This window comes from Hippopotamus amphibius, chromosome 7 (genome assembly GCF_030028045.1).
Source record: "Hippopotamus amphibius kiboko isolate mHipAmp2 chromosome 7, mHipAmp2.hap2, whole genome shotgun sequence".
NCBI classification, from domain to species: Eukaryota; Metazoa; Chordata; class Mammalia; order Artiodactyla; family Hippopotamidae; genus Hippopotamus; species Hippopotamus amphibius.
The window spans coordinates 25771339-25796577 of record NC_080192.1 but is presented as its reverse complement, the minus strand read 5'-3'; the positions used below and the strand labels follow the sequence as shown (position 1 = coordinate 25796577).

Genomic DNA, 25239 nt, shown 5'->3' with positions numbered 1-25239 from the left:
ACCTTATTTAGCTTAAAGAAATAAAAAATATATTGGAATGGATCCTGGGATAGTTCACAGATCCAAATAAACTATGAAAGAATCAAAACTCAGGAAATAGGAAACCTCTGATAATCTTTTTCTTGCAGGGCTACCATAAAAGCCATCCAACTCTCATGTCTCAGCCTCTCTGTCTCTCCATTCAAGCTTCAAATTCCCGTGAGAAAATCTGTTTGGCTCAGCTTAGTGTTAGGTCTTCCCCTACCGATCAGCTACGGCAGTGCGGCAGGGTCACAGAGCACAGACACAACCGCGCAGGCAAGAGGGAACGTTAAACCACGCAGCTGCCCCCATAGGAGTCTACTTCAATTACCCATGTTTGTAAGCTTCTATTTTGCAGTAATAAACGACAAAGTTAAGGACAAAAAAACACAAAAGACATTGCTTAATCAAATAACTTTAATCAAGTTAACAGTAAGCAGTAAAAGTACAATTACAGGAGAAGCTCCATATTTTCCATGTAAATTGTTTTCCATTGTCTTTACTTGGAAGGTGTTGAAGATGGGGTCCACTCCTGAATCTTCTTTCTAGTGGTGGAATAAGGCACGTATTGCTGTGGAGTGCCAGTCACGTTGAATTTATGGTTTGTCCAACTGAATTTACGAGCAATAGGTGGTTTTGTTGTTGGAGGATCATCAGTCATACAGTGAAGCCAACGATGCCTTAAAGAGGGAAAAAAGAGTTATGAGGAGGCAGCACAGTGTAGTGGGAGGAGGGTTAAGAGAGTAGTTCTCGACTATTGTGTTGCTTGAGCTCAAATCTCAGCTCCATCACTAACTAGCTGAACTTTTCTGTGCCTTGGTTTTTTTCATCTGAACATTCTAAGAATGGTATAAGGATTAAATGAGGCAATACACATAAAGCACCTAGAAAATTCCTGTGCATAGTAGGTACTCAACAAATGTTAGCTATTGCTGTTATAATTACCGTACTTCATCAAATCTAGGACACCATCAATTTTAAGATACATCATTATTTTACATATCTCTAAGAAAGAAAAAATGCTGCTAATTAAATTGTGACACTATTGATTATAACATTATCCTAATCTTAGATATAAAAATGTATTTTAGAACTGATGACGTACAGTATTACCATTAGAGCTAGAGGCTGATTCCAGAGTTTCAGTATGCTCAGGGTGCTCTGGTTCATGAAGCTCTAGTTTGAAACCAATGAGGGTCCTGCGGAAGAAGAGGGTCTCTGCATGCACCTTAAATCCAAGCTTAAGTCTGAACACTGGAGGACATACAGTTTGTTATAATAAATTATTAAAGCATAACCCAAAGTTTATGAGTGTTTCAGCTTCAAGTATTTGTCAAAAGATATTTGCTGGGAGGTGCCAGAAATCTGGCCTAAAGAAGGAAGCTAGGCATTTCCTTGGAATATAGAGAAGTCTCTCTAATAACAGAGAAAGGAAAGAATCAAACTCAAAGGGACAAAGAGTAGAACTGAGCAGAAAGCCAAGCTGAATTTATATGGGAAAGTAAGGAGAAAGAGAATTCCTAACAAGACTCAGAGCTCACAAGACAAAGATGACCCTATAGGAAAGGGGAATGAGGTGACAGGCACAGATTGCAGTTCCAAGAAAAAAAAATGGGGGTGGGGGATTGCGCAGCTACAGAGGAAAGGGAAGTTTTCAGTAAAATAAGAGTAAAGCTAATGAGAAAAATTTATGATGATATTTAAGTTTAAGAATATTTGCTGGGACTTCCCTGGTGGCGCAGTAGTTGAGAATGCACCTGCCAATACAGGGAACACGGCTTTGATCCCTAGTCTGGGAAGATCCCAGATGCCTTGGAGCACTAAGCCCATGAGCCACAACTACTGAGCCTGCACTCTAGAGCCCACATGCTGTAATTACTGAAGCCCACACGCCTAGAGCCAATGCTCCGCAACAAGAGAAGCCACTGCAATGAGAAGCCCACACATTGCAATGAAGAGTAGCCCCTGCTCGCTGCAACTAGAGAAAGCCTGTGTGCAACAACGAAGACCCAACACAGCCAAAAAGAAAAAATTAAAAAAAAAATAAAAAGAATATTTGCTAACAGTAATTGATAGATATAGCTAGGTAACTGGCTAAGACCAATAAGAATAAAATAGGACTACTGTTGGGCTTCCTAGGTGGTGCAGTGGTTAAGAATCCGCCTGCCAATGCAGGGGACACAGGTTCGATCCCTGCTCCAAGAAGATCCCACATGCCACGGAGCAACTAAGCCCGTGTGCCAAAAAACCAAAAACAAACAAAATATGACTACTGTTGCTGTATTTGTGTTCTAAAGAGAATTACATCATGATCAGCTAATACAAAAAAGAATGAAGAAGTCTGTACACACCGGGCTGGTTTCTCTCTTACATCCTCTAAAGGAAACTGGAGATTAGTAAAAGTAACCTGGACCAATAAATGACTACTAACATGAGCTCTGAAACCTAGTGAGACATTGCTGATAAGACAGGCTCTACTAGCTACTTGAAGGAGGGATTAGCTGTCAAAATCAAGGTTCTTACTTATCAAGCGGCTTTATGTAAGTTAAGGCTCAGCAGAAATATTTAACTTTTGCCTTTTGAGTCAGCTTAAATAACTAAGAAAATTTTTATTCAAATAATTGCCACCGAGACTCCTGAAAGTTAAAATGATATTTAAGGAACCAGAGTCCAAGTTTTTATATGCCTATTTAGTTACTTAACTGAGAGCTCACAGAGAAATAGAAAATGCTCAAGAAAACTAAAAGAGGGGGAATTCTCTGGTGGTTTAGTGGTTAGAACTCAGCGCTTTCACTGCGGAGGGCCTGGGTTCAATCCCTGGTCAGGGAACTAAGATCCCACCAGCAGCGTGGCATAGCCAGAAAAAAGAAGAAAAAAAAAAAGAAAGAAAGGAAGGAAGAAAAATAAAATAAATTTTTACCTCCAACACATAAAATCTGAAAATGTTCATCCATTAAGGCTACTGGCTGGAGTCAGGGAATGAGTAAACAGCAATTTATTCTCATTATGTTAGAATAAGAAACTATAAGAAATAATGTTTACAGTCTGCTAGGCTAACATAACCCTTCGGTTATATTATTAAATAATGCCTAAAGAAATAATATCTTTTAGATTTCCACACCAAAGAGTTGTTGCAGGGACTTCCCTGGTGGCAGAGTGGGTAAGACTCCGTGCTCCCAACACAGGGGGCCCAGGTTCAATCTCTGGTCAGGGAACTAGATCCCACATGCTGCGTGGCAACTGAGGAGCGCGCCTGCTGCAACTAAGACCCAGTGCAACCAAAATAAGTAAATAAATAAATACTAAAAAAAAAAAAAAAAAAAAAAAGCTGAGAAAGGTTTTTTTTTTAAAAAAAAGAGTTTTTGCAAAACAGGTTTTCATCTGGGTCATTTTTATTTCAATGAATTAAAGATGCCAATGGATTAAGAGTATCGTCTAGAAAACTGTTGAGCTGGTATCAGACCAACTTCAATTTTATATCACTGTTATTAACTTACAGGACAAAATATAAAATTACTTAAATTTGATGATAAAGTCAGCGAGACGACAAATAAGGAGACTGGCAGAAAGGCAAAAATTATAAATACAAAAGAGATAAATATTTATAATGAAAATAGATTACACTTTGGAAAAAACTCAATACTCAAATATATTCAAGTGTGTCAAAATATCTTTAATAACAAAGATATTAAATCACAATTACAACACAACTCAAATGGAAATAAATCCCATAAGTGGTTGATCCAACTTTCAGCTGTATATAAGGAAAAAGTGTAGAGAGGAACAGGAAAAGAAGACTTTCCTCTTCTTTGGAAATATACTACTTCACTTAAGTTTGAGGTTGTTAGCCATTCAAAGTACAAAATGGAGGGATTCATTTGTGAAGAAAGAATTAAACAACCTAATAAGAAATTTAAGAAGTAAAAATATATACCATATAAAATAGATTTTTAAAAATCACTGCAAATGAAAGGTCTTTAAGATGGATATTAATAACAAAAAGTTTAATTTTCCCTTTCAGAAAATTTCCAGAAATAAAATACTAACAAATAACAGCCAACAACAACAAAAATATAGGCAGTTTTGAATCTCTTCCTTGAATAATATACATTATTAATTTTGGGAATCAAGGCTGGCTTCTCACTATGTTCATGTTTCAGATGTTTTCACTTAACATCACTGAGCCGAGAAATACTAAAGACTTCAATTTTTCAAAAAATGTAATACACTAAAAACAAAACAAAAACCAGAAACCAAAAAACAAAACAAAACAAAAAAACAAAACCCCAAACCTCTCCGGATTGTTTTTTGAGGTAAAAATACTTATTATACTAAAACTATTATTACTTCATCCCATTTTAGTTTATGAAATATTCTCATGCATATCACTCAGTCACTTATTTAATACTAAATATCTCATATTTTAAAATTGAGGAAACAGAATTGAAATGACTTTCCCAAGGTCCCACATCATGTATGTTACACACTGAGACTTGAACACAGTTTCCCAGTGGCTAAAGAGAACATTTTGATCAGGAGCTTCAATACAATTAATAGATGAAAACTGGCTGGGACTATGATAGCACTTAAGTATCTGTCAAAATCCTGAGATCCATCTTACCACAGGATAAGACTGACACATTTTCAAAATAAAAACCAAAGGCAGTTCATTATAAGGTAACCAACTCAAACTTTGTTAGCTCAGTAATTGTTATTTTTAATTAAATGTAATCTAAATCAAAATCTCAATACGGTTTGACAATTATAATTCTAACGATCAGCTGCAAGTCTATCTTAAGAACATTTTGAAAACTCACAACAATCAGGAAGGATGATGCTATTACCAGACATTGAAGTCATAAACATTAGAACGGTATAAAAATTGGCACAAAAATTTTGTACCAAGATTTTGGTAAAAAAAGTACAATAATAAAACAGAACAAAATCCTCCAGACTAAAGAATATATAAGGTTAGGTTGGCATTTCAAATTATTGGGGAAAGTAAATATTTCTCAACAAATTATGCTAGGATAATTAATTTTGTTGAAAAAAATTATTAGGTCTCCCAAGCCATCTATCAGGATAGATTGCATAGATTAACAGTGCTCAGATACAAATGTGTGAATATTTATAAGATATATTGATATTTATAGAATATGAAGGACTATTTCTAAGCTTAATATCAAAGGCCTAAGCCATAAAGAAAAAAACGGTAATTTTACTACATAAAAATTGAAGTGTTTATGTCATAAAACTCTGAAAACAAGATTAAAAAATAAAACAAACAGGAGAAATATTTGTAACATACAGAAAAGTAGTTCACCTATCATTACAAATCAGAAAGAAAAAGTCAAACATCCAATAGAAAAATAGATAAATGATGTTAAAAGATGTCATAAAAAGAAAAAATAAAAATGGCAAACAACAAAAAAGTTTAATCAAGGAAATACAAATTAAAACAAGATATAACTTTTTACTTGCTAAACTGGCAATGATTTTTTAAATATTTTATTTATTTATTTATTTACTTATTTACTTATTGGCTGCATCGGGTCTTCGTTTGTGTGCACAGGCTTTCTCTCATTGCGATGAGCGGGGGCTACTCTTTGTTGCAGTGCTTCTCGTTGCGGTGGCCTCTCTTGTTGTGGCTCACGGGCTCTAGAGCACTGGCTCAGTAGTTCTCGTGCAAGGGCTTAATTGCTCTGTGGCATGTGGGATTGTCCCGGCCCAGGGACTGGGCCTTTCCCCAGCACTGGCAGGCGGATTCTTAACCACTTGTGCCACCAGGGAAGTCCCATAAACTGGCAAAGATTTTAACAAGCAACAATAATACCCAGTATTTGTGAAGTTATAGAGAAATCAAACTCATATACAGCTTAATGTATTTATCCTGAGAATGTAAACTGAAGGTAATTTGGCAGTAGGTACCAAATACTTATGAAATATGTACACTTCTGGATGCAGCAATTTTATTTGTAGGAATCTGCCATAAGGAAATAAGGATGTGTGGGTAAATGCTTACATACAAGGATGCTGACCAAAGCTTTATTTATAATAGTGAAAACATGGAAAGAACAAAACCAAGAATAATATAGGGAATACTTAAATAACCCAGGGCACATCCATATGATACAAGATTAAAGCCTCATTAAATACTATGTTATAGGGACTTCCTCAGTGGTTCAGTGATAAAGAATCTGTTCTGCAATGCAGGGGACGCGGGTTTGATCCCTGGCTGGGGAACTAAGATCCCACAAGCCTCAGGGCAGCTAAGCCCACATGCCACAACTAGAGAGCCTGTGTGCCGCAAACTACAGAGCCCACATGCTCTGGAGAGTGTGTGCCACAACTGGAGAAGAGAAAAAAACTCACAGGCCACAACTAGAGAGAGAAGCCCACGCACCGCAAGGAAAGATCCCTCATGCCTCAACAAAGATCCTGTGTGCTGCAACTAAAAACTGATGCAGCCAAAACAAATAAATAAAATTAATTAAATATTATGTTACAGAGAGCATTTTATGACTTGAGAAAATGCTCACCATATGTTAAGCTTAAAAAGCAGATTATTTACTTAATTTATTTAATGACACTAGATAGCATTTATAAGTCATGGGCACTGTTCTAAACACTACAAATATTAACTCATGTAATTCTTAAAACAACTCTATAAGACAGATGTTATTATCCCAATTTAATAAATGAGGAAACTAGAGCACCAAGAGTTTAAATAACTTGCCCATGATAGTGATGCCAGGATTCAAACCCAGGCTACTTCTTCAAAAAGCCCACTTACATTAAAAACAAAAACAAAGGATACATACGCATAGGAAAAGAGGAGCTGGGAAGAATACATATCAAAATATTAACAGTAGTCTGTCTCTGTGTGGTAGGATCATGTTACTTTTATTTGATTTGTTATTTTCTGAATTTTCTGTAATAAACACGCACTACTTTGTAAGATGAAAGAAAGCTATAAAAAAGAAAAATCTTTCTAATTCAAAACAACTAGAGATGGTTTTAAAATCCTGCTTGAGTCATCTGTCACTTATTTGAGACAATAAGTAGGTTTTTCTACTTCTAACCCCATTTCATTTCACTTTAAGCCATCACTAAAAAAAACCCCCAAAACCAAAAACCCCACTCTCTTTAAAGTACTAAATGTTTTAGTAGCAGATAGACTGTTTCTCTAAGTCTACCTTAATGGAAATTTTTCCTACGTCAATTCTGCCACACAATGTCATTCACTACAGTTATATAGAAAAGGTTCAAACTGTTTTTTAAATTTAGAAACCTCAAAATTTTCTACACATGACTATCTCTAGCATATATTATACATTGATAACCTGTGTATACAATACAGATTTATTCTCGAAATTGGAATCAAGAGTAGTTCCTTGTTCACCAAAAGTAATACATAGTTACTTTCCATACTCCAGGTATGAAATTTTCCAACAAATCTTTGTAAAATGTTAGAATCAGAAGCATTGAATAGTAAAAGAAACGTCTTAAAAGCTAAATTTAAAAAATCAAAACAATCTTGTCTTATAATTAACACATTTTAACAGAGAAAGGTTATAAAGTAACATTCTGTAACAGGAATATTTATTTAAACACACAGTTTATAGTTTCTTAGAACACAGCCTCTTATATTCTGATTTTCCGGAGCAGAAAATAAAGTAAACATTAGGAAGGATCTATTTTGAAAAGAAATTTGCAACCCACTATATTGAATAACACTCATTTTAATTCAGCTCAGAGTATTTTCTACTATCTGAAAAAGGAATGATTAAGCAGATACATTAAGAGGAAGACAACAGTCTCTGGCATTGAGAGATGGCAATTTATTTAGGAAAGTAATATTTTAAAAGACTACAAGATACAATTCAGTGGGACAAGGTACTGAAAAGGACTTGTTGAAGTTAGAGTGGAATTCAGAGGTAAATATAGCTTCAAACTGATACAAAAGCTATAAAAGAAGTGATAGACAAACCACTTTTGGATCAGCTACCAGAAGCAAATAAAATTACTGTATCCAAAAAGCAAAAGAACAGTTGTTTCAAGTAAAATAGTATGTTCACTTTCATTCAACAAATATTTACTGAGCAACTACTATGTGCTAGACATTGGTTTAGGCATTAGCAACACAACAGTGAACAAAGTTCTTACCATCAAGAAGCATGGTAGTTAGGGAAACGATAAATTAAATAATACACAATAAAATGCCAGGCAGATATTAAGTGCTACCAAGGAAAAAACCAGAGCAGGGGAAGGGGACAGAGTGTGAGAGAGGGACAGGGCTCCTTCAGCTAGGGCAGCCTGAGGAGCCACCAGAACAGCCCCTTGAACAAGGTAAAGTGATGGTGTGAGCCATGCAGTATCTGGGGAGATAGCTAGTGCCAAGTAACTGAGGTGGGCGTGTGCTCACTGCTCGAGGAAAAGCCAGATGGCCAATGTGGCTAATAAGTCAAGATTCAGCAGGGCAGTGAACAGGGCAGTGTACACAGACCTTGAAGGGCCAGAATCATGTATGGCCTGCAGATCATGCAAGGAGCTGGAATTTTAACTCTCACCATGATGGAAAGCCAATGGAGAGTTCTGAGCAGAGGTTTGATGTTATCTGAGTTACATTTTAAAATAATCACTCTAATCACTTAGCATGTTGGGAATACTGGTGTATTGTAAGAATGCAAGCCAACCAGCTGGGCGGTCATAGAAGTTCAAGCAAGACGTAGAAGTCCAAGCAAGAGATTATTGTGGTTTGGAGTGGGGTAACAGCCATAGATATATCAGATGTGGGATATATTCAGAAAGTAAAGCAGAAGGGACATGCTGATAGACTGGTTATTAGAGAAAGAGTTGAGAAGGACCCTTAGATTTTTGGCTTGAGTAAACAAGAGTCATTCAAGGGCTTAGGGATATTTTGCTTGACAGGTTCACTAATCTACCTACACTGGGCATTTGAAGATATTTAAAAAAATCAAATATATTATAAGTGTGCCCTAAAATGCTTAAAGGGATGTAATTAATTAAACTTGCAAATGGAGATAACTCTTTAGGAGAATTTAATCCTTCCATTACAGTTTATAGAACATTCATCAAAGAACAAGAGGATATTACTGTCTTTTATTTTTATGCAAAAATATTCAATTTACTAATCTTATTATCCTATTTACAAATAGAACCTCAAAGCTTAAGAACAACTATGTTTTAAAATTTGCAGCTATAGTAAATAGAATATTCATTTTAAACCCAAATTGTCATTAATCTTATCTATATACAAAGCCCCTCAGATACTAAAACACTCAAACTGACAAGCAGAATATTAAGTGAAATGGGGAAAACATCTGTGATATATTAAGTGAGGGGAGGGGGAGGAGAAACAAAATATTGTATATAATAAATACACATGTACAAACATATATCTATATATAGTTATTTCTAATCACAAACCTTCTTCTAAAGGTGTGACCAATAAACTACAACCTGTTCTCCACACTGTGATCCTTTAAAAACATTCCTTCTCTACTCAAAAGCAGACACTCAGGTATTTGTTAAATCAGTGAACAAAATGTTAACAGTGCTTATTTCTTGGCCAAGGAATTAGTTTATTTTTGTTTGTACTTTGTATTTCTCTGGATTTTCCAAGTTTTCTATAACAATTGTACATTTTTATAATCAGAAAAAATATTTTAATGATGATTATAAGGATTGTTTTAATAACAAGGAAAATTGCTTATATTATCAACAGAAAAAAACAGAAAACAAAACAGTGATTATGAACACAATGACTACATAAAATTTTATTTAAAAGGACTAAAGGAAATATGCCACACGCTGACAGTGGCTGCCTCTTAGCAGTACACATGGATTATCCCTGCCCCCTGACAGATTCTTTTAACGTTTCTGATCTCTCCACATTTTTTTCAAGAACAGATTCCATTTAGATTCAGTGATGTTCATATTGCCACATCCATGTGGACACTTCTCTGTCCTTATCTTACTTAAACCTCTCAGCAAAAATCAATACAGTTAGGCATCCCATGTTTGTTGAAATGCTAATCTCTCTTGCCTTCCTTCTTGCTTTGCTAGTAGCTACTTCTCATTCTTCTTTGCTGGCTTGACCTCTGTCCTAAGCTCCAGATTCATCTATCCTGCTGTTTACTTAACACAATTGTGCACTTGGACTTCCTACAGGTATCTCAAACATACTACACCCTAAAAAGAGGCTTCTGATTCCTACCCTCCACCCTCACGACCTTCCCTTCTCCCAGTCTTCCCATCTGAATGAATGGTACCACCACCCACCCTACCTCTCAAGCCCTAAACCTAAGAATCATCTCTGATTCCTCTCTATCACCTCCAAGTAATCCTCCCCTCCCCATCTGCCACCTTACTTCTCTACAAAGGCTTCTAGAACATCTTCCGTCAACTGAAAAAAAGCCGACCACAATGATGTTAAGTATCCTAAATAAATTCACCGTACAAGAGAAAAACTGTTATCAATGTCACCATAGCACTGGAAAAATCTTCAAGGACAAAATTATTTTCTTTAAAATTACAAAAACTTTTGAACATATGCTATAATTTTTTTTAAAAAAGTACTTATGTATTACTTGAGTAATTTAACCATTAATTTTAATAAGAAAAATTAATATATGAGGAGGAGAGACTAGTGTACTACATGGAGGAAGGAAAGATTGTTACTTAAAATGAACAGAAGGTGCCACCAAGTGGGAAAAAAGTATACACACAGTAAAGAAAAATCCAGGCAAGCCATGTTTTTTTCTTTTTTAATTTGGTTCAAAGGATTTCAGAGTTCCAGTACTTCAAACCACACACAAAAAACTTTGTTTCTCCTGATGTAAGTGAAAACAGTAATTTTATACTATTATGCAAAAAATTGCCCAAACTTTCTACCTTTCTACCAGTATTCAACAACGTTTTATCTTGTCAAATTTTATGTAGGTACTGATTACTTACTTGGTTTACTACCACAAAAATGAAAATAAAGATTATTGTGCATTATTGCATAGATGGTGGCAATTAGCTAACTTGATAAAATTAAGGGCAATCAAAAATGGTATAAAACAGTACTCGTAATCTACTTGAAATACTTTGAGTATTCTATTCAATCAAGTTAAGAAGAAACTAAAATCTCATTGCTGACCCCATAAATGAATAAAACGGATAAGTAAGGTGCTATAACAAAGAAAAATAACAACAACAAAAAAACAGACACTAAATTATAGTACAGTATTAGTCTACCAGCTAGTATTGACTAAAGTGACTATAAACTCCAAGCGAGGGTCACGTGTTTTGTTCAGCACGATGAACGTATAAACCCATCAGTGCCTGACACATAGTGAGGTGGTCAATACTCACTTACTGGAATGGACTCTTTGTGAGGTGGGTGCTGTGCTAGATTCTAGGCAATACCTTTTTTTTCAAGGTTTGTGTAGCTCCACGGCCCATCCCAGGCGTTTGCACCACCATGTATACTTTCTGTTTATCTACTGGTAGACCTAACAGCCTTACTGACTGCTGACACATTCAAAGAAGATGAAAGCCTTAAGACAAAACAGACAAAATGAACTCATTTTCCCACAAGATTTCTAATGTTCCCAAAAGACTGGGGAGCATTTAAGTGAGTCACAGAAGTTCCTTAAAGATATTCCCTGGTTCTACCAAAAACACTGATGCCTCTGAAAAGAAATCCTTCCCCAGGTGAGACTTATGCAGCTCCTGAACAGACTCAGAGAGCATCGTAGGCCACACTGGGCACCAGACAACTCAGAAGGACAGAGGACAGGAACCACGGCTTGCCAGCTGGGCAGCATCAGGTGTTCTAATCATCGGGAGTCTGCAGGAATTCACGCAGGTGACGGCTCGCCCAGCCATCCAGCAGCTATTTTCTCTGACTCCCTAGACGACACAGCACAGGCTCAAGCGAGATGACAGCCACATCAGGCAGGTGCAGGAGCTGCCCTAACCTGTAAGCTTCACGTCCACAAATGCTGACATCTCTACTAACAACAACTCCACAGGCATGGCTTCAGGGCTGCGACTCCCACAGGGGACATACTAGTTCTAAGAGAAGCAAGACAGCGAAGTCCAAACATAGCGAACTCATCGGGCACTGACAAATCCTCTCAATCTAGATGTAGTTTACCAATCAAGAACCAGTTTTATCCAACAATATAATTGATACAATCTTATCTGGTTTCCGGGGTAACATTTAACTGAAGATCAGATTCTCTCAACCCTTTTACCCATAATTTATGAAAACTGCATACTACACTAGGTAAAATCTCACCTGAAGCCCTGTCTCCAGCACCAACCTCTATTCTGACTTCTGGACTAGTGTTTTCAACTGTCTACCCACCACGCTCACTTGGTTGTCTAACAGGCATCTTAGAGAGAACTCTTGATTACCCCTTCCATTCTGCTTCCCTCATTCTGTCTGCTCTTCCTCTTCTCATATAAATGTGCCAATAGTAGTTCAGGTCAAAAATCTTGAAGTTACCCTTTCCTCTCAAAATCCAATCCATCAGCAAATCCTGTTTAGTCCACCTTACTTCAAAATATGTCCCTGCGGTAGGCAGTCTCTAAGGTGGCCTCCAATGACCACATCCTCCTGGTGTTCACACCCTTGTGTAATCCCCTCTCCTTGAGTGCGGGCTAGCCTTACTGCCTTCTAACAAACAGAATACAACAGCGGCGTGGGATGTCACTTCTGAGATTAGGTTTGAAAAGACTGCGGCTTCCATCTAGGGTGCTCTCTTTCATTTGCTCTCAGACGGTGGCTCTGGGAAAGCCAGCTGCCACGTCATGAGGTGGCCTTGGGGAGAGGCCCACACGAGTGTTCCTGGAAGCAAGTCTTCTGAGGTCTGTCTACAGACTGTGAAGGAGTCTGGCAGTGCATCCTTCCTAATTCGAACCTCCAGGTGACTGCAGCCCCAGATGATATCTTCTTGTGAGAGATTCTAGGCCAGGGGCATCCAGCCAAGCTGTACTCAAATTCCTTACCCACAGAAATTGTGAGGTAATGTTTACTGCTTTAAACTAAATTTTAAAAATCTATTACACAGTAGTAGACAACTGATTACAATTCCAATCCCACAACCTACAACACTGACACCTTATCTAACCTCCAGCATCTCTGGATGGAGCTGGCCCAGACAACGAGATAAATAGTTTCCTAAGCAATCAGCCTACTTCCACAAGGCTCCCTTCCTCTATTCACAGCAATCACAGATGCTTTAAACATTTAAATCACAGTCCAAGAGCCATTAGGTGGGGCCAATCAAGGCAGGCATCTGTCTTTGCTTGGCATGCAGGGTGGAGAAAGATGAGTGTGGCAACAGCCCAGTAAGGTGACAGAGCCTGCATGGGGAGAGGAGGGCAGCCACATGGGGGTGGAGGGGAGGGAGGCAAGCTGATGTGGGGTGTTGGAGGCAAAGTGAGGTAAGAAGGGAGTCCAGCGGTGGGGAGGTGGGAAGGCAGCAATGGGAACTTTGTTACTTACAGTGGATTTTATCAAGTAAGTAACTCTATTAAATAAAAGAGAAACAAATACAGAAAGGGAGAAAACTAGAATAAAACCTGTGTTGGACTGGATTCGGTAGCACTGCTGTTGACTTATGGTTTTCAATACATAAGGTGAAAAAGACAGAGATATAGAAATAGAAATGTACACACCCAATCATTAGAGCCATCTGAGCTTGTCCACTGAGATGCCCCAACAGCAATGTGCATAACCTCCACTCAGATACTAGTTTCTAAATACTATTCTCTACTGAAAAATAGCAAGCAAGAAAATAAAACAAACACAGGGTTCCTCAGAGAAATGGCTGTTTTCATGGGTGGGGCAGGGAAAATACAAGATGAACCTGGAACATCTTTTGTCAGAAAGCAAGAAAGTGCTCCGAGAATGATGGGGACATTTCAAAAGGTCCCCAAATGCAGATTGAATGGGCTCCTACTGGTCAAATTTGAGCCATAAAATAACGAATTAGAGTAACGAATTAGAGTAATGGATTAAAACACATTGATTAAAATAGCAGTTCACTGCTGATATGAAGAAATTAAAGTTTGATGAGTAACTGGATAGTTACATAACCTCAAAGTATCTCTCCACAAAATGCTAATTAATTGTAAAGGGAAAATGAGTAACTTTAGAATGGAGAAATCTGGCAGACACACCCTAATCGAGTGACAGAAATTTTCAATAATGAGACAAATCAAAACCAGATGCCATTTAACAGAATGCAACAAGAAGACTGATATTGCTTCTGTGACATTCCTGCCAAAGATGCCTAGCCTGCATCGAGTCATGAGGAAACACTGGACAAACCTACACCAAGAGACACTGTACAACACAACTGGCCTGTAATTTTCCGAAGTGTTAAGATGATAAAAATCAAGGAAAAGCTGAGGAACCAAACCAGTGTGAAAGAGGCTAGAGAGAAATGAGGTCCACATAAAATGTGTGACCAGGGTCTCTTGCTACAAAAGACATTGGTGGGACAACTGATGAAACTTCAACAGGGTCTGACGATTAGACAGTAGTGGTATATCACTGTTAGTTTCCTAACTTTGATGGTTATATTGTGGTTACGTAGTAGAATGTCCTTGTCTGTAGGAATTACACACTAAAGTATTCAGCTGTGATATGACATCGTTTCAGCAACTTTGAAATGATTCAAACACTTGTAACTTTTCAAAAACTTTGGATTTTCCCCAGTTTTTAAAAAATTGTAAAACAGATCACATCCTACCTTACCTTCCAGTGACTTCAAGAGAACTTTAGGAAAAAAGACAAAGGATTTACCCAAGGCTTACAAGATCTACATGTAGATTTAGCTATCGTAAGCCCTAGCTACTTCTCCTACCTCACTTCCTGACATCTTCCCCTCACTCATTCCATTCCAGCCAAACTGGCCACATTGCTGGTCTATGAATATGACCAATACATCTCAAACACACAGGACTTTTGCACCTGTGGTTTCTGCTGCCTGGAGCTCTTCATCCCCTCATCCTCACCTCCTCCCCTCTTCAAATGTCACTCCCTCAAAGAAGCCTTCCCTGACCCCTGTATAAAACAGCCACCTAACCCACAAGAGAAGGCCATTACTCTTTATCCCTTTATGAATTCCTTGCATTTACTGTTGCCTAAAATATATTTGTTCTTCTGCTGCTCCTCATGAGATCAAGGACTTTGGTTTACTCACTGTTGTATCCCCAGTGCCCACAACAGTTCTTGGCACCTGGTAGGTACACAACAGTTATTTAAATGAATAAAGATGACAAACTGTATTTGTAATTCATTACTTGATATGTAATATAATACCTGGCTCTCTAATAAAAGATAAATTAACCCAACTTCAGCTGTATTCATGGATCACATCAAAGGTAAGATTAGAGTTCTACAATGTATTGCACTCACTCAACAAAGGGGATTCTGAGAAACAAACAGCTGAGCTTATCCAAACCACTTCTCCCTACAAAGACTCATTACAAGCCTTTAAGCTTCCCTTACAAACAAGGGTCATCGAAGGTACTCAGACCTTAGGAGGCTCCACTCTACAAAGAAACTCAGCTTTGTATCCTCAACGGCCCTCAGGCATCACTCTAGCAGGCAATGTTATCTTCTATAGCTTTCAGCTTCTTTTTTATGTGATCTCAGATCTTATATATAAAAGGACTTGCTTGGCTGAATAGTACTTTTATCATTTCAGATTTTTAACTATTTAATAATTTAAAATGTGTTTCATCCCACATAATTTTCCCTCCCCCACCCCCCAACACCAATCTAGATAGGTGCTTTGAAGGAGATGGCCATCAATCTGAACAAGACAGCCCACAGGCCTTCCACACACTCTCAGGACCAACCACTCCCCCAAAACAATCAACCAAACAATTCAAAACTAGCAGGATACTTTGCCTCCTAAAGCCAACACTCCATTTTGAGATCCTGGTCTCAAATAGTGCCCCTGACATACAGAATACCCCTTTAGAGAAGGCACACAGCTCCGAACTTAAAATCACAGCTCCTCAGATTTTAATAGACCGTAGGTTATTATTTCCCATTAAAAAGAGCACAAAAATCCAGCCTCAAATGTAACATCAGTGAGGCTTTCTCATGTTAAGAGCCAACGAGTTTTATTACAGACATAATGGAATATCTTGGTCTTTAAACTACATCGAGGGCTTCCTAGGTGGTGCAATGGTTAAGAATCCGCCTGCTAGTGCAGGGGAAACGGGTTCAATCCTACTCCAGGAAGATCCCACATGCCGCGGAGCAACTAAGCCCGTGCGCCACAACTACTGAGCCTACGCTTTAGAGCCCGTGAGCCACAACTATTGAGCCCATGTGCTGCAACTACTGAAGCCCACGCGCCTAAAGCCTGTGCTCCGCAACAAGAGAAGCCACGGCAGTGAAGAGCCCGCGCACCACAACGAAGAGTAGCCCCCACTCACCCCAACTAAAGAAAGCCCACGCACAGCAAAAAAAGATCCGACACAGCCAATAAAATAAATAAATAAATAAATAAATCTATTAAAAAAAAAGAATAAGCTGCATATTAAAAATAAACTACATCGACATGATAAATGTTCCTGATTAGTCCAAGCAGTGGACCAGAGGTAGGTGAACTCTTACAAACATATTTTGCTTAGCTTATATAACATTTTTAAAACCTTCTGTCCAATCAAGTAGCCTATTCAATTTAAATAAATCACTTCCTTAGTCATGTTAGGCACATTTCAAAGTGCTCTGGGCCACATGGGGCTGGTGGCTACCCTACTGGACAGCACAGATATAGAACATTCCCATCATCACAGAAAGTTCTATTGGACAGTGCTGTATTTAAACTGCCAAATATCTTTAAAATAAACATTTAAAAAACAAGAAATCTCACAAAGAAATACAGATTTCCATTTGCTCTTGAAAAATCACATCTAGAAACCCTTGGCTGAACTCCTCCCTGATGGCGCTAGAGAGAGTGAACAGTGAGCACATTCCTCTTTGATGGGGTATGTTCATTACAGTCCCCAATACCCCCAACCAGCTCACATCCCCAATTCACTCACTCGTGTTACGTGCCTGGATTTCTACTTGAAGCTTCAGAATAAAAGTGAATACTCTGAGATTATCTCAGTTTCTACTCAAGAGAGTCCAAAACTATTTCTCATGATCAAGTTCAACTAAAATAAAATATCACAGCTAACCTGATATTTAGTTTTAGTTCTTTTTGGTGAAATTTTCTAGACCAAATAGAAAGGCTCTCTAGAGTTTAAGTGTATTGGGTTGGCCAAAAAAGTTCATTTGGGTTTTTCTGTAACTGAACTTTTTGGCCAACCCAATTTATCAACCAGCAATCTATGAAATAGATATAAATACTTGTTTTGAAATAGTTTATTAAAAATTTAGTAATTCAAGCAAGAGCATTTAAAATCTCATTTCAAAATAGGCATATCAGAAGTCATAGTTTTTAGAGACCTAAGAAATTTGGGGACTCTCATCTTACAGATGAGAAATCCAAACTCCAAAGAGGTTAAGGAATTCGCTTGAAGTCAAACTGCCAAATAAGATCAGAGCCAGAGTTCTTTTAGCCTTTCTCTTCACTATGGCTAGGTGATACTACAGCACACTGTTTTTCCCCAAAGACAGCCACACCGTTATACATCCCAACATGTAACATGACTGGTGACACCCCTCCATCAGGAGATAGTCTATGACCTCTCCTGTTGAACATGGGCAGAGTTTTCTAACTGGCTCGACCAAGGGAATGTGGACTCAATACTGCATGATTTCCAAGACTAAGCTGGATAAGGCAACGTGGCTTCTGCCTGGCACTCTCAGAGCATTTGCCTGAGGAGGCTCACGCTACCTGAGGGTGTTCCAAGCCAACACCCCAGCCATGTTCCCAGCTAACAGCCAGACACTGAGTGAACACACCTTCAGACTGTTGCCAGAGCTGCTCCAGGTCTTTGCTCAAACCTTCCAACCCCCACCTTTGGCAAGAGTGTCCTTGCTTAAAACCTGCTACCCCCTCCCACCCATGCCTTTTGCAGGAGTGAACATAAATCTTTGAGTTAAAGGGTCCAGAGCTAAGAGAGGAAGCTACAAACAAAAATCCAGATGGAACCAGCTGAGACCGACCAATGGATCTGACCTCCAACAGACCCTGAGTCTCATTATAAGTTCATTTTTACTACATTAGCATATTAAATGATACACCTACTGGCAGCCATGACCAGACATTACGACGAAAAAAGAAAAAAAAGGGAGTGGGCACCCCACTCCCTGAGGGTGGGCGAAGCCCTGCTCTTCGGGGTAGACATTAAAGCATATGCCTCCCCCTCATCATTAGCCTCACTCCTCCTCCCTTAGTCATTACTCTTTAAAATTAAATCCCTCTTGCCACCTGGGAGAGAAGTTGATCTGTGAACATAGTTCATGCTTCTCCGTTCTTTGGCCACTGAACAAAGCTTGTGCTCTGTCCATCTCAATCAGGGTCCACAGGACGTGATTTGGTAACAAGATGATTCTAATAACCAGCCTTTGAGTTTTCCACTTGAAGCCTCAGACAATCCTGGAGCAGAGACAAGTCATCCCTGCTGTGTCTTGTCTGAACTCCTGACCCACAAAAACTACGAAATAAATACTTATTGTTGTTTTAAGCTACTAAGTTTTAGGGTAACTAAGCCATGCAGCCATCACAACTGGAGTGGATGCTTTCAGAACACCACTGATTAACTTAAGAATAGATAGTCAACAAATATTTGTGTAATAAAACAAACAGTGCCAAGTCAAATAAAATAAAATGTTGATGTAGCTTACCATTCAGGGGGCACCATGCTTCCATCCACATCCCAGAATGTGTTTTTGCCATTCATTTCAGTAGTATATATAACCCACCGGTGACGGCCTGGATGGAAAGATCAACATGTAGTATAGAGATGTGAGGAAATAAAGACAATCTTTTTTAAAAAGCATAATTGTATAATATCAAAGACAACCTTTTTATTAAGAGAAGACTTTTTATGCTCTTACGTAAGAGAAATGTTAGAGAAGTAGAGCCCTTGGTGTATTACTGAAGGCAAACTCCAGGAAGTGTATGTGGCAAACTTTTATCAACAACCTAGTGGCCGCCTCAGCAAAATCCCTGCATGGGGACTGAGACTTACTCTATGGGTAGGGCTCAGGCCTTTCCCACAGTGGAGAATCCTTGCTTCTTCCCCATCTCCCCTCCAGCAGGTATCACAGAGGGAAGGGGAAGGAACATGTTCCCAGCGGTTCTGGGTAGTCAGGAAAGAAATTGCTCCTCCTGAGACGAGGGCAGGAGAAATGTATTCACAGCAATCACACTTGAATTATATGTTTCCATATAAATATTTTTAAACAACCACCAAGATCCTTTAGGAAATTGGTGATTATTACATCATAAGCAAACACTGTATATAATGGTTAGATACACAGAATAGCTCATATTATCAAAACAGTACAGCTGCATTAACAAATTTCTGTGAAATAGCTGAGAGCCAAACCACAATTTACAAAACTGTTTGTTAGGCAAAGACCTGGATTTTAATGAAAACTGTCATTTTTTATTTTTATTTTTATTGGGGTATAGTTGATTTACAATTGTGTGTTAGTTTCAGGTGTACAGCAAAGTGAATCTGTTATGCATATACATATATCCACTCTTTTTAAAACTCTTTTCCCATACACGCCATTACAGAGTACTGAGTAGAGTCCCCTGTGCTATGCAAGACTGTCACTTATTATCAGTGGATATTAGGCAAGTTTTATGAGCCTCAGCTTCTTTATCTATTAAAAGTGGATGATTATACCTATACCTTAAGGTTGCTATGAAAATTAAATATCACACACACACACACCCCCCTAGTTCAGTATTGGGCACGTAAGTGCATAATAAACATTAATTCCTTCCATCTCTTCCTCATTGTCCTCACCCCCACAGAGGGAATACTGAATTCATCCCTGTAATGAATTGTAAGCCAATAAGCAAAATATAATCTGCATTTAATTCAGAGTTTTCCTAAGTAAACATATAGTCAAAAAATATTGACTAATGCTATTTAAATAAGAACTTACCTATTAAAAGAGACTGAAAAGACTTTAATCAGGATTTGTTTCTTTCATTAAAGAAATCAATCTTGAGAATAAGTAACTAAAAGTAAAATATAATCTTATGAGGCAGGGGAACATGAAGACGGATGGAGGAAACCTTGGGAGAGGTTTCAGTATGCCATAATGATAGAGCTGGGCTTCAACAATCTCATTTTATATATACATATATATATATATATATATATTTTAAATGTGCACACTCAAACTCAGCAATGCCACTTACACGAATTTAAATGAGCAAAAATAACGATATTTCCAACATGAGGAAAAAGGGAAGGAAGAAAAGGGAAGAAAATGAAGGAAGTTAAATGTTACACTAGTTTGTAATGAAGTGATGAGTAGAAAGAATATTAGCCTGGGCTCTGCCACTACCCAGTTATTTAAATAAGTTCCTTTTGGATAAGACATTTTTTGGGGCCTGTTTCTTTCTCTATAAAGAAATAGTTTTTAGATGATCTCTTAAAATCTATTACAGGTCTGAAACTATGATTTGTGTAGATATTAAAAAATTATGGTTATAGAGTGTTAAGATATTGCTGTTTACCTCTTGTACACCAACTCATATCCAATGCTATCACACATGGACATGTGATTTAAGTATTTCTAAAAAATATTATTAACCTCAGTGACTAAGTTTCTTCTTCTATAAAATGGGGGAGGGGGGAATTAAAGTGCCTACCTCCAGGAGATGTTAAATATTAAAGAAGATAATGTATGTTATATGTGTTTCGAATGCACATGGCACCCAAGGCCATTATTATTTCACATTATACATTTTTCCCCTGAATAAAGACTAATTTTACCCTCTTTGATACTTTTAATCTCAATCAAGAGGTAATTTTTTTATTATTATAAAAATAATAAACCCATATGGTAAAAAAATTTCAACAGTTCAAGACGGTAATAATAATAACAGTGGTATTTATTGAGTATTTACATGCTGAGCATTAATTAGGCCAGTAGTTCTCAACAGGGGGCAATTCTGCTCCTCAGGGGACATCCAGCAAAGTCTGGAAACATTGTTGGCTGTCACAACCGCAGAGGGGAAGTGTTTCTGGCATTTGGTGAGTAGATGCCAGGGTGCTGCCAAGCATTCTACAATGCATAGACCAGCCCCTCACAACAAAGAATTATCTGACCCACAGTGTTAACAGTGCTGAGGCTGATAGGCCCTACACTTGGATATCCTCCCATTCACTTTTCATCTATTTTTTCATACAATTTCACGGGGCAAATATTATGATGATGCTACTTTATAAGATGAAGAAACTGAGGCTTAGAGAAGTTAAACTTCAAAGTTACAAAGTTATAAAGTGGAGGGACAGAATGCTGAAATCCCACCATCTGATGATACCTCCAAGTTTCCTATGTTTCCTTCCAAAATTTGGAATATGCACACAAAAAGCATATATTTTCTCCCTATGGGGATATCAAACATTGTTCTGCAACTGGAGTTTTTCATGTTATACACATCTTTGACATACTTCTCTATAAAATGTACTTACTGACATATCATTCTTAATAACAACAAAGTATTCTAAAAAATGTGTAATTCATTAGTATCCAACTGATGCACAACTAATGTTGCTTTTAGAATTTACTACGAAAACAATGCCACAATGACTGTCTTTGTTTTGCAGGAATATCTGAGGTGAATTCCTAGACGTGGAAGTGCTAGGACAAAAGATATGTGCAATGTAAATTTTAACAAAATTTACCAACTGTCCTCCAAAAGGACTGCACTAACCTATATATTCTTATGGCATTTCCCCAATCTGGATTTATAAGATTGGCAAATACTTCAAAATTTGATAGGTGAAAAAAGATAATGCTGTTTTTTGAGCTGCATTTCTGTAATTACAAGTGAGGATGAGAGGGATAAATGAGGAGTTTGGGATTAAAATATACACACTACTATATATAAAATACATAACCAAAAAGGACCTACTGTATAACACAGGGGACTATACTCAATACATTGTAATAACCTATAATGGAAGAGAATGTAAGAAAAAGAATATGTATATTTATATACATGTATAAGTGAATTACTTTGCTGTACACTTGAAACTAACAGAATATTGTAAACCAACTATATTTCAATAAAAATTAAAAAAATTTTTAAAAAATCATGTATTCTTAAACAGAAAAAAAAACCAAGTGTGGATGAGCATCTTTTTCATGCCTTTGTTGGTCATTTACTTTTCTTTTCCTGTGGATTATCCTCTTCTTTTTTCTATTGAGTTCCATCCTTTTACAAGTACTCTGTAAAAGTTCCTTGTACATTATGGAAAACAAAGTCAAATCAAATCCCAATCTCATTCCCATTATTTATACCAAAAAATACTGAACTCACCAAAAAACTGCTTGTTGTCTTCGTAGTATTTGTTTCCGTATTTGTCTTCCCCCACCAATGTGCCAACCCTCACATCATTTGCCCTGGGAACGTCCAAAAGAAAACAACGTTTTAGAAAGATTCTTGGTTCACAACACACACGTGAAGAGAGAATACCCACTTTCACAAACATAGGCAGCTGTGCCAACTAGAAAAACGAGGAGATGCTGGGTATGGTCACTGGTTGTATACTTCTAGCCTTCATCCGCAGGTTCACGGCCACTCACTGTCGGAGAATCAGCTTTCAGGTAAGCGCTCTAGACTCCATGCTCACTTTGTCTCAGTACCATTATAGCACACACAAAAAAGAGAAACTGACCCAAATGATGTACCTAAAGTACACTAAATATATAGATGCAATATCTTCAGATTACAAGACTATTTTTATCTACTATCCCTAGGCCACGAGGCACTGGAGTTAGCAAAAACTTCAGGAAATCTGGAAGCTAAGGTATTTCGTCTTAAAATGATACGAATATCTCTTGGCTCTTTCATTCGGATCTGGATCTCCAACTCGGTTTCCCCGGAGGATGCTGCCCGTCCGACTCACCGAATGTAAGGGCGAGTTAGGGAAAACTGTGATCACCTCGCTCAACTCCTTCCAGCACAAGGAAGGAAAGTGAAGGCCAGTGAAGGTGAAAGAAACCCCCAAAACAAAACTTTCCCAAGGTCACACAGTGAACGTCTGGCAATTCTCATTACCCTCCGGAAAGCAAAGCAGGGGTGCAACGCATACATCCCCGGCTCCACGTCCCAGCTCTGTCTCTAGAGACCCCTGGACAGTGACTTCGACCCAAGGGAAGCCGGGCAGAGATTGGGCCGGTTGTCCTTGAGAAGAGCTGCGGATTCTCCAAGGTGACCCAAGCCCGGGCCCCTTTCCAAAAAACCAGCCAGCGCGGGTCCAACCTCAGAGGCCAAGAGCATGGCTCTGGCGCTTACCTGAAAAAAACTCGCAAATAGCCGCGGAGGCCGCCGTGGCCGCTGACCTGCTGCAGCCCGCGCTTCAAGACCTGCAGCAACTCCATCTTGCCCCACAGGCCCCGCCTCTCGGCGCGCCACGGAAAACCCACCGTGGGGAAGCCGCCACTAAGGGAGCTGCCGGCAGAAGGTTCCCAAGCGCTCACGGCACGCGGAGGTGGTTTTGCGCATGCGCGGACCTGGAGCTCCCCCGTGCGGCCTCCTTTCGGTTTCCAGAAAACCCCCAAAGGGGGGTTTCTTTGCATTTAGAAGGCAGGACGGGTAGCGGAAAACTCAAACTAGGCTGTCGCAGGTGAAGGTTCCTCAGTTTCTTCATCTAAAGTGATAGCCTCAGACTACTCCAAAAATCCTTTCTAGATTCTTTACAAACAAGATACCATTAAGGAACTCAATATTAAGCACGAAATGCTACTGTGCAGTCGAAAATAAGTACTTTTGATACTAGCGTTGTGTGGGTAGCTGATGGAGGAGGAGGAGGAATAGAAAAGTACAAGATTAAGTATCTGCTCTCAAGGATAATGATGTAGTTGCAACTTTAAAATTAAAATTTTAAATAGGTAAAGTATATTAGAAAAATAATCCATGCATGATATTTAAATTTTTTAATAAAGGGCATTAAATGAACATTATTATTTCTAATTTTCTAGCAGCTAACTTTATGACTATAAATATGGTTTAAAGTCTATTGGGTTGGCCAATAATTGCCTTTAGTTTATAAGTAAAAATAAAACACACATTTTTCATTTTCACCAAGAACTTTATTGAACAACGTATTCACCGTTTTGTTCCAGTACCTTCTACCATTTTTCAGGCAACTTCATAATTCCATCTTTCCAAAACTTTTTATCTCTTTGAGCAAAGAACTGTTCCAGGTGCCTTTGACAGTCTTCCAAGGAATTTAAATTTTTTCCATTCAGAGAATTTTGTAAAGACGGAAATAAGTGGAAATCTGATGGTACAATGTCTGGTGAATGCAGCAGATGAATCAGAACTTCCCAGCCAAGCTGTTACAGTTTTTCCCTGGTCATCAAAGAAACATGGGGTCTTGCGTTATCCTGATGGAAGATTATGCGTTTTCTGTTGACTAATTCTGGATGCTTTTTGTTGAGTGTTGCTTTCAGTTGGTCTAACTGGGAGCAGTACTTGTTGGAATTAATCGTTTGGTTTTCCAGAAGGAGCTCATAATAGAGGACTCCCTTCCAATCCTACCATATACACAGCACACTTTCTTTGGATGAAGACTGGCCTTTGATGTGGCTGGTGATGTAGTTCATTTCGCTTGTCCCATGATCTCTTCTGTTCCACATTGCTGTACAGTATCCACTTTTCATTGCCCATAACAATTTGTTTTAAAAATGAACATTTTCATTACTTGCGAGTAGAGAATCGCATGCAGAAATATGGTCAGGAAGCTTTTTTTCGCTTCACTTGTGCGGAACCCAAACAGCAAAGTGATTCACACAACCAAGCTGATGCAAATGATTTTCAGCACTTGATTTGGATATTTTGAGTATGTACGCTATCTCCCGCATGGTATATAAGGTTGATTGTTTTCAATTAATGTGTCAATTTGATTGCTATTAACTTCAACTGGTCTACCCGACCATGGAGCATTATCCAGTGAGAAATCTCCAGCACAAAACTTCGCAAACCACTTTTGACACATTCGATCAGTCACAGCACCCTC

The 25239-nt window shown here is 38.3% G+C and overlaps 1 protein-coding gene across 1 annotated transcript; it reads right to left on the bottom strand.

Annotated features, from left to right (window-relative positions):
- Positions 1–424: 424 nt before the first annotated feature.
- On the bottom strand, positions 425–23677 carry NDUFA12 (NADH:ubiquinone oxidoreductase subunit A12). The gene is made up of 4 exons (XM_057742703.1): positions 23514–23677; positions 22536–22618; positions 18866–18953; positions 425–701 (listed from the first exon to the last, which is right to left on the bottom strand). The coding sequence occupies exons 1-4, from the start codon at positions 23597–23599 to the stop codon at positions 521–523; spliced, it is 438 nt and encodes a 145-aa protein (XP_057598686.1). The 5' UTR covers positions 23600–23677; the 3' UTR covers positions 425–520.
- Between the last annotated feature and the right edge of the window lie 1562 nt (positions 23678–25239).

Coding starts and splice junctions, on each gene's coding strand:
- NDUFA12 (XM_057742703.1), bottom strand. CDS start 23,599: ATGGAGTTGCTGCAGGTCTTGAAGCGCGGGCTGCAGCAGGTCAGCGGC. Junction 22,619..23,513: donor TATTTGCGAGTTTTTTTCAG/GTAAGCGCCAGA, acceptor GGACGTTCCCAG/GGCAAATGATGTGAGGGTTG. Junction 18,954..22,535: donor AGACAACAAGCAGTTTTTTG/GTGAGTTCAGTA, acceptor CTTTCCATCCAG/GCCGTCACCGGTGGGTTATA.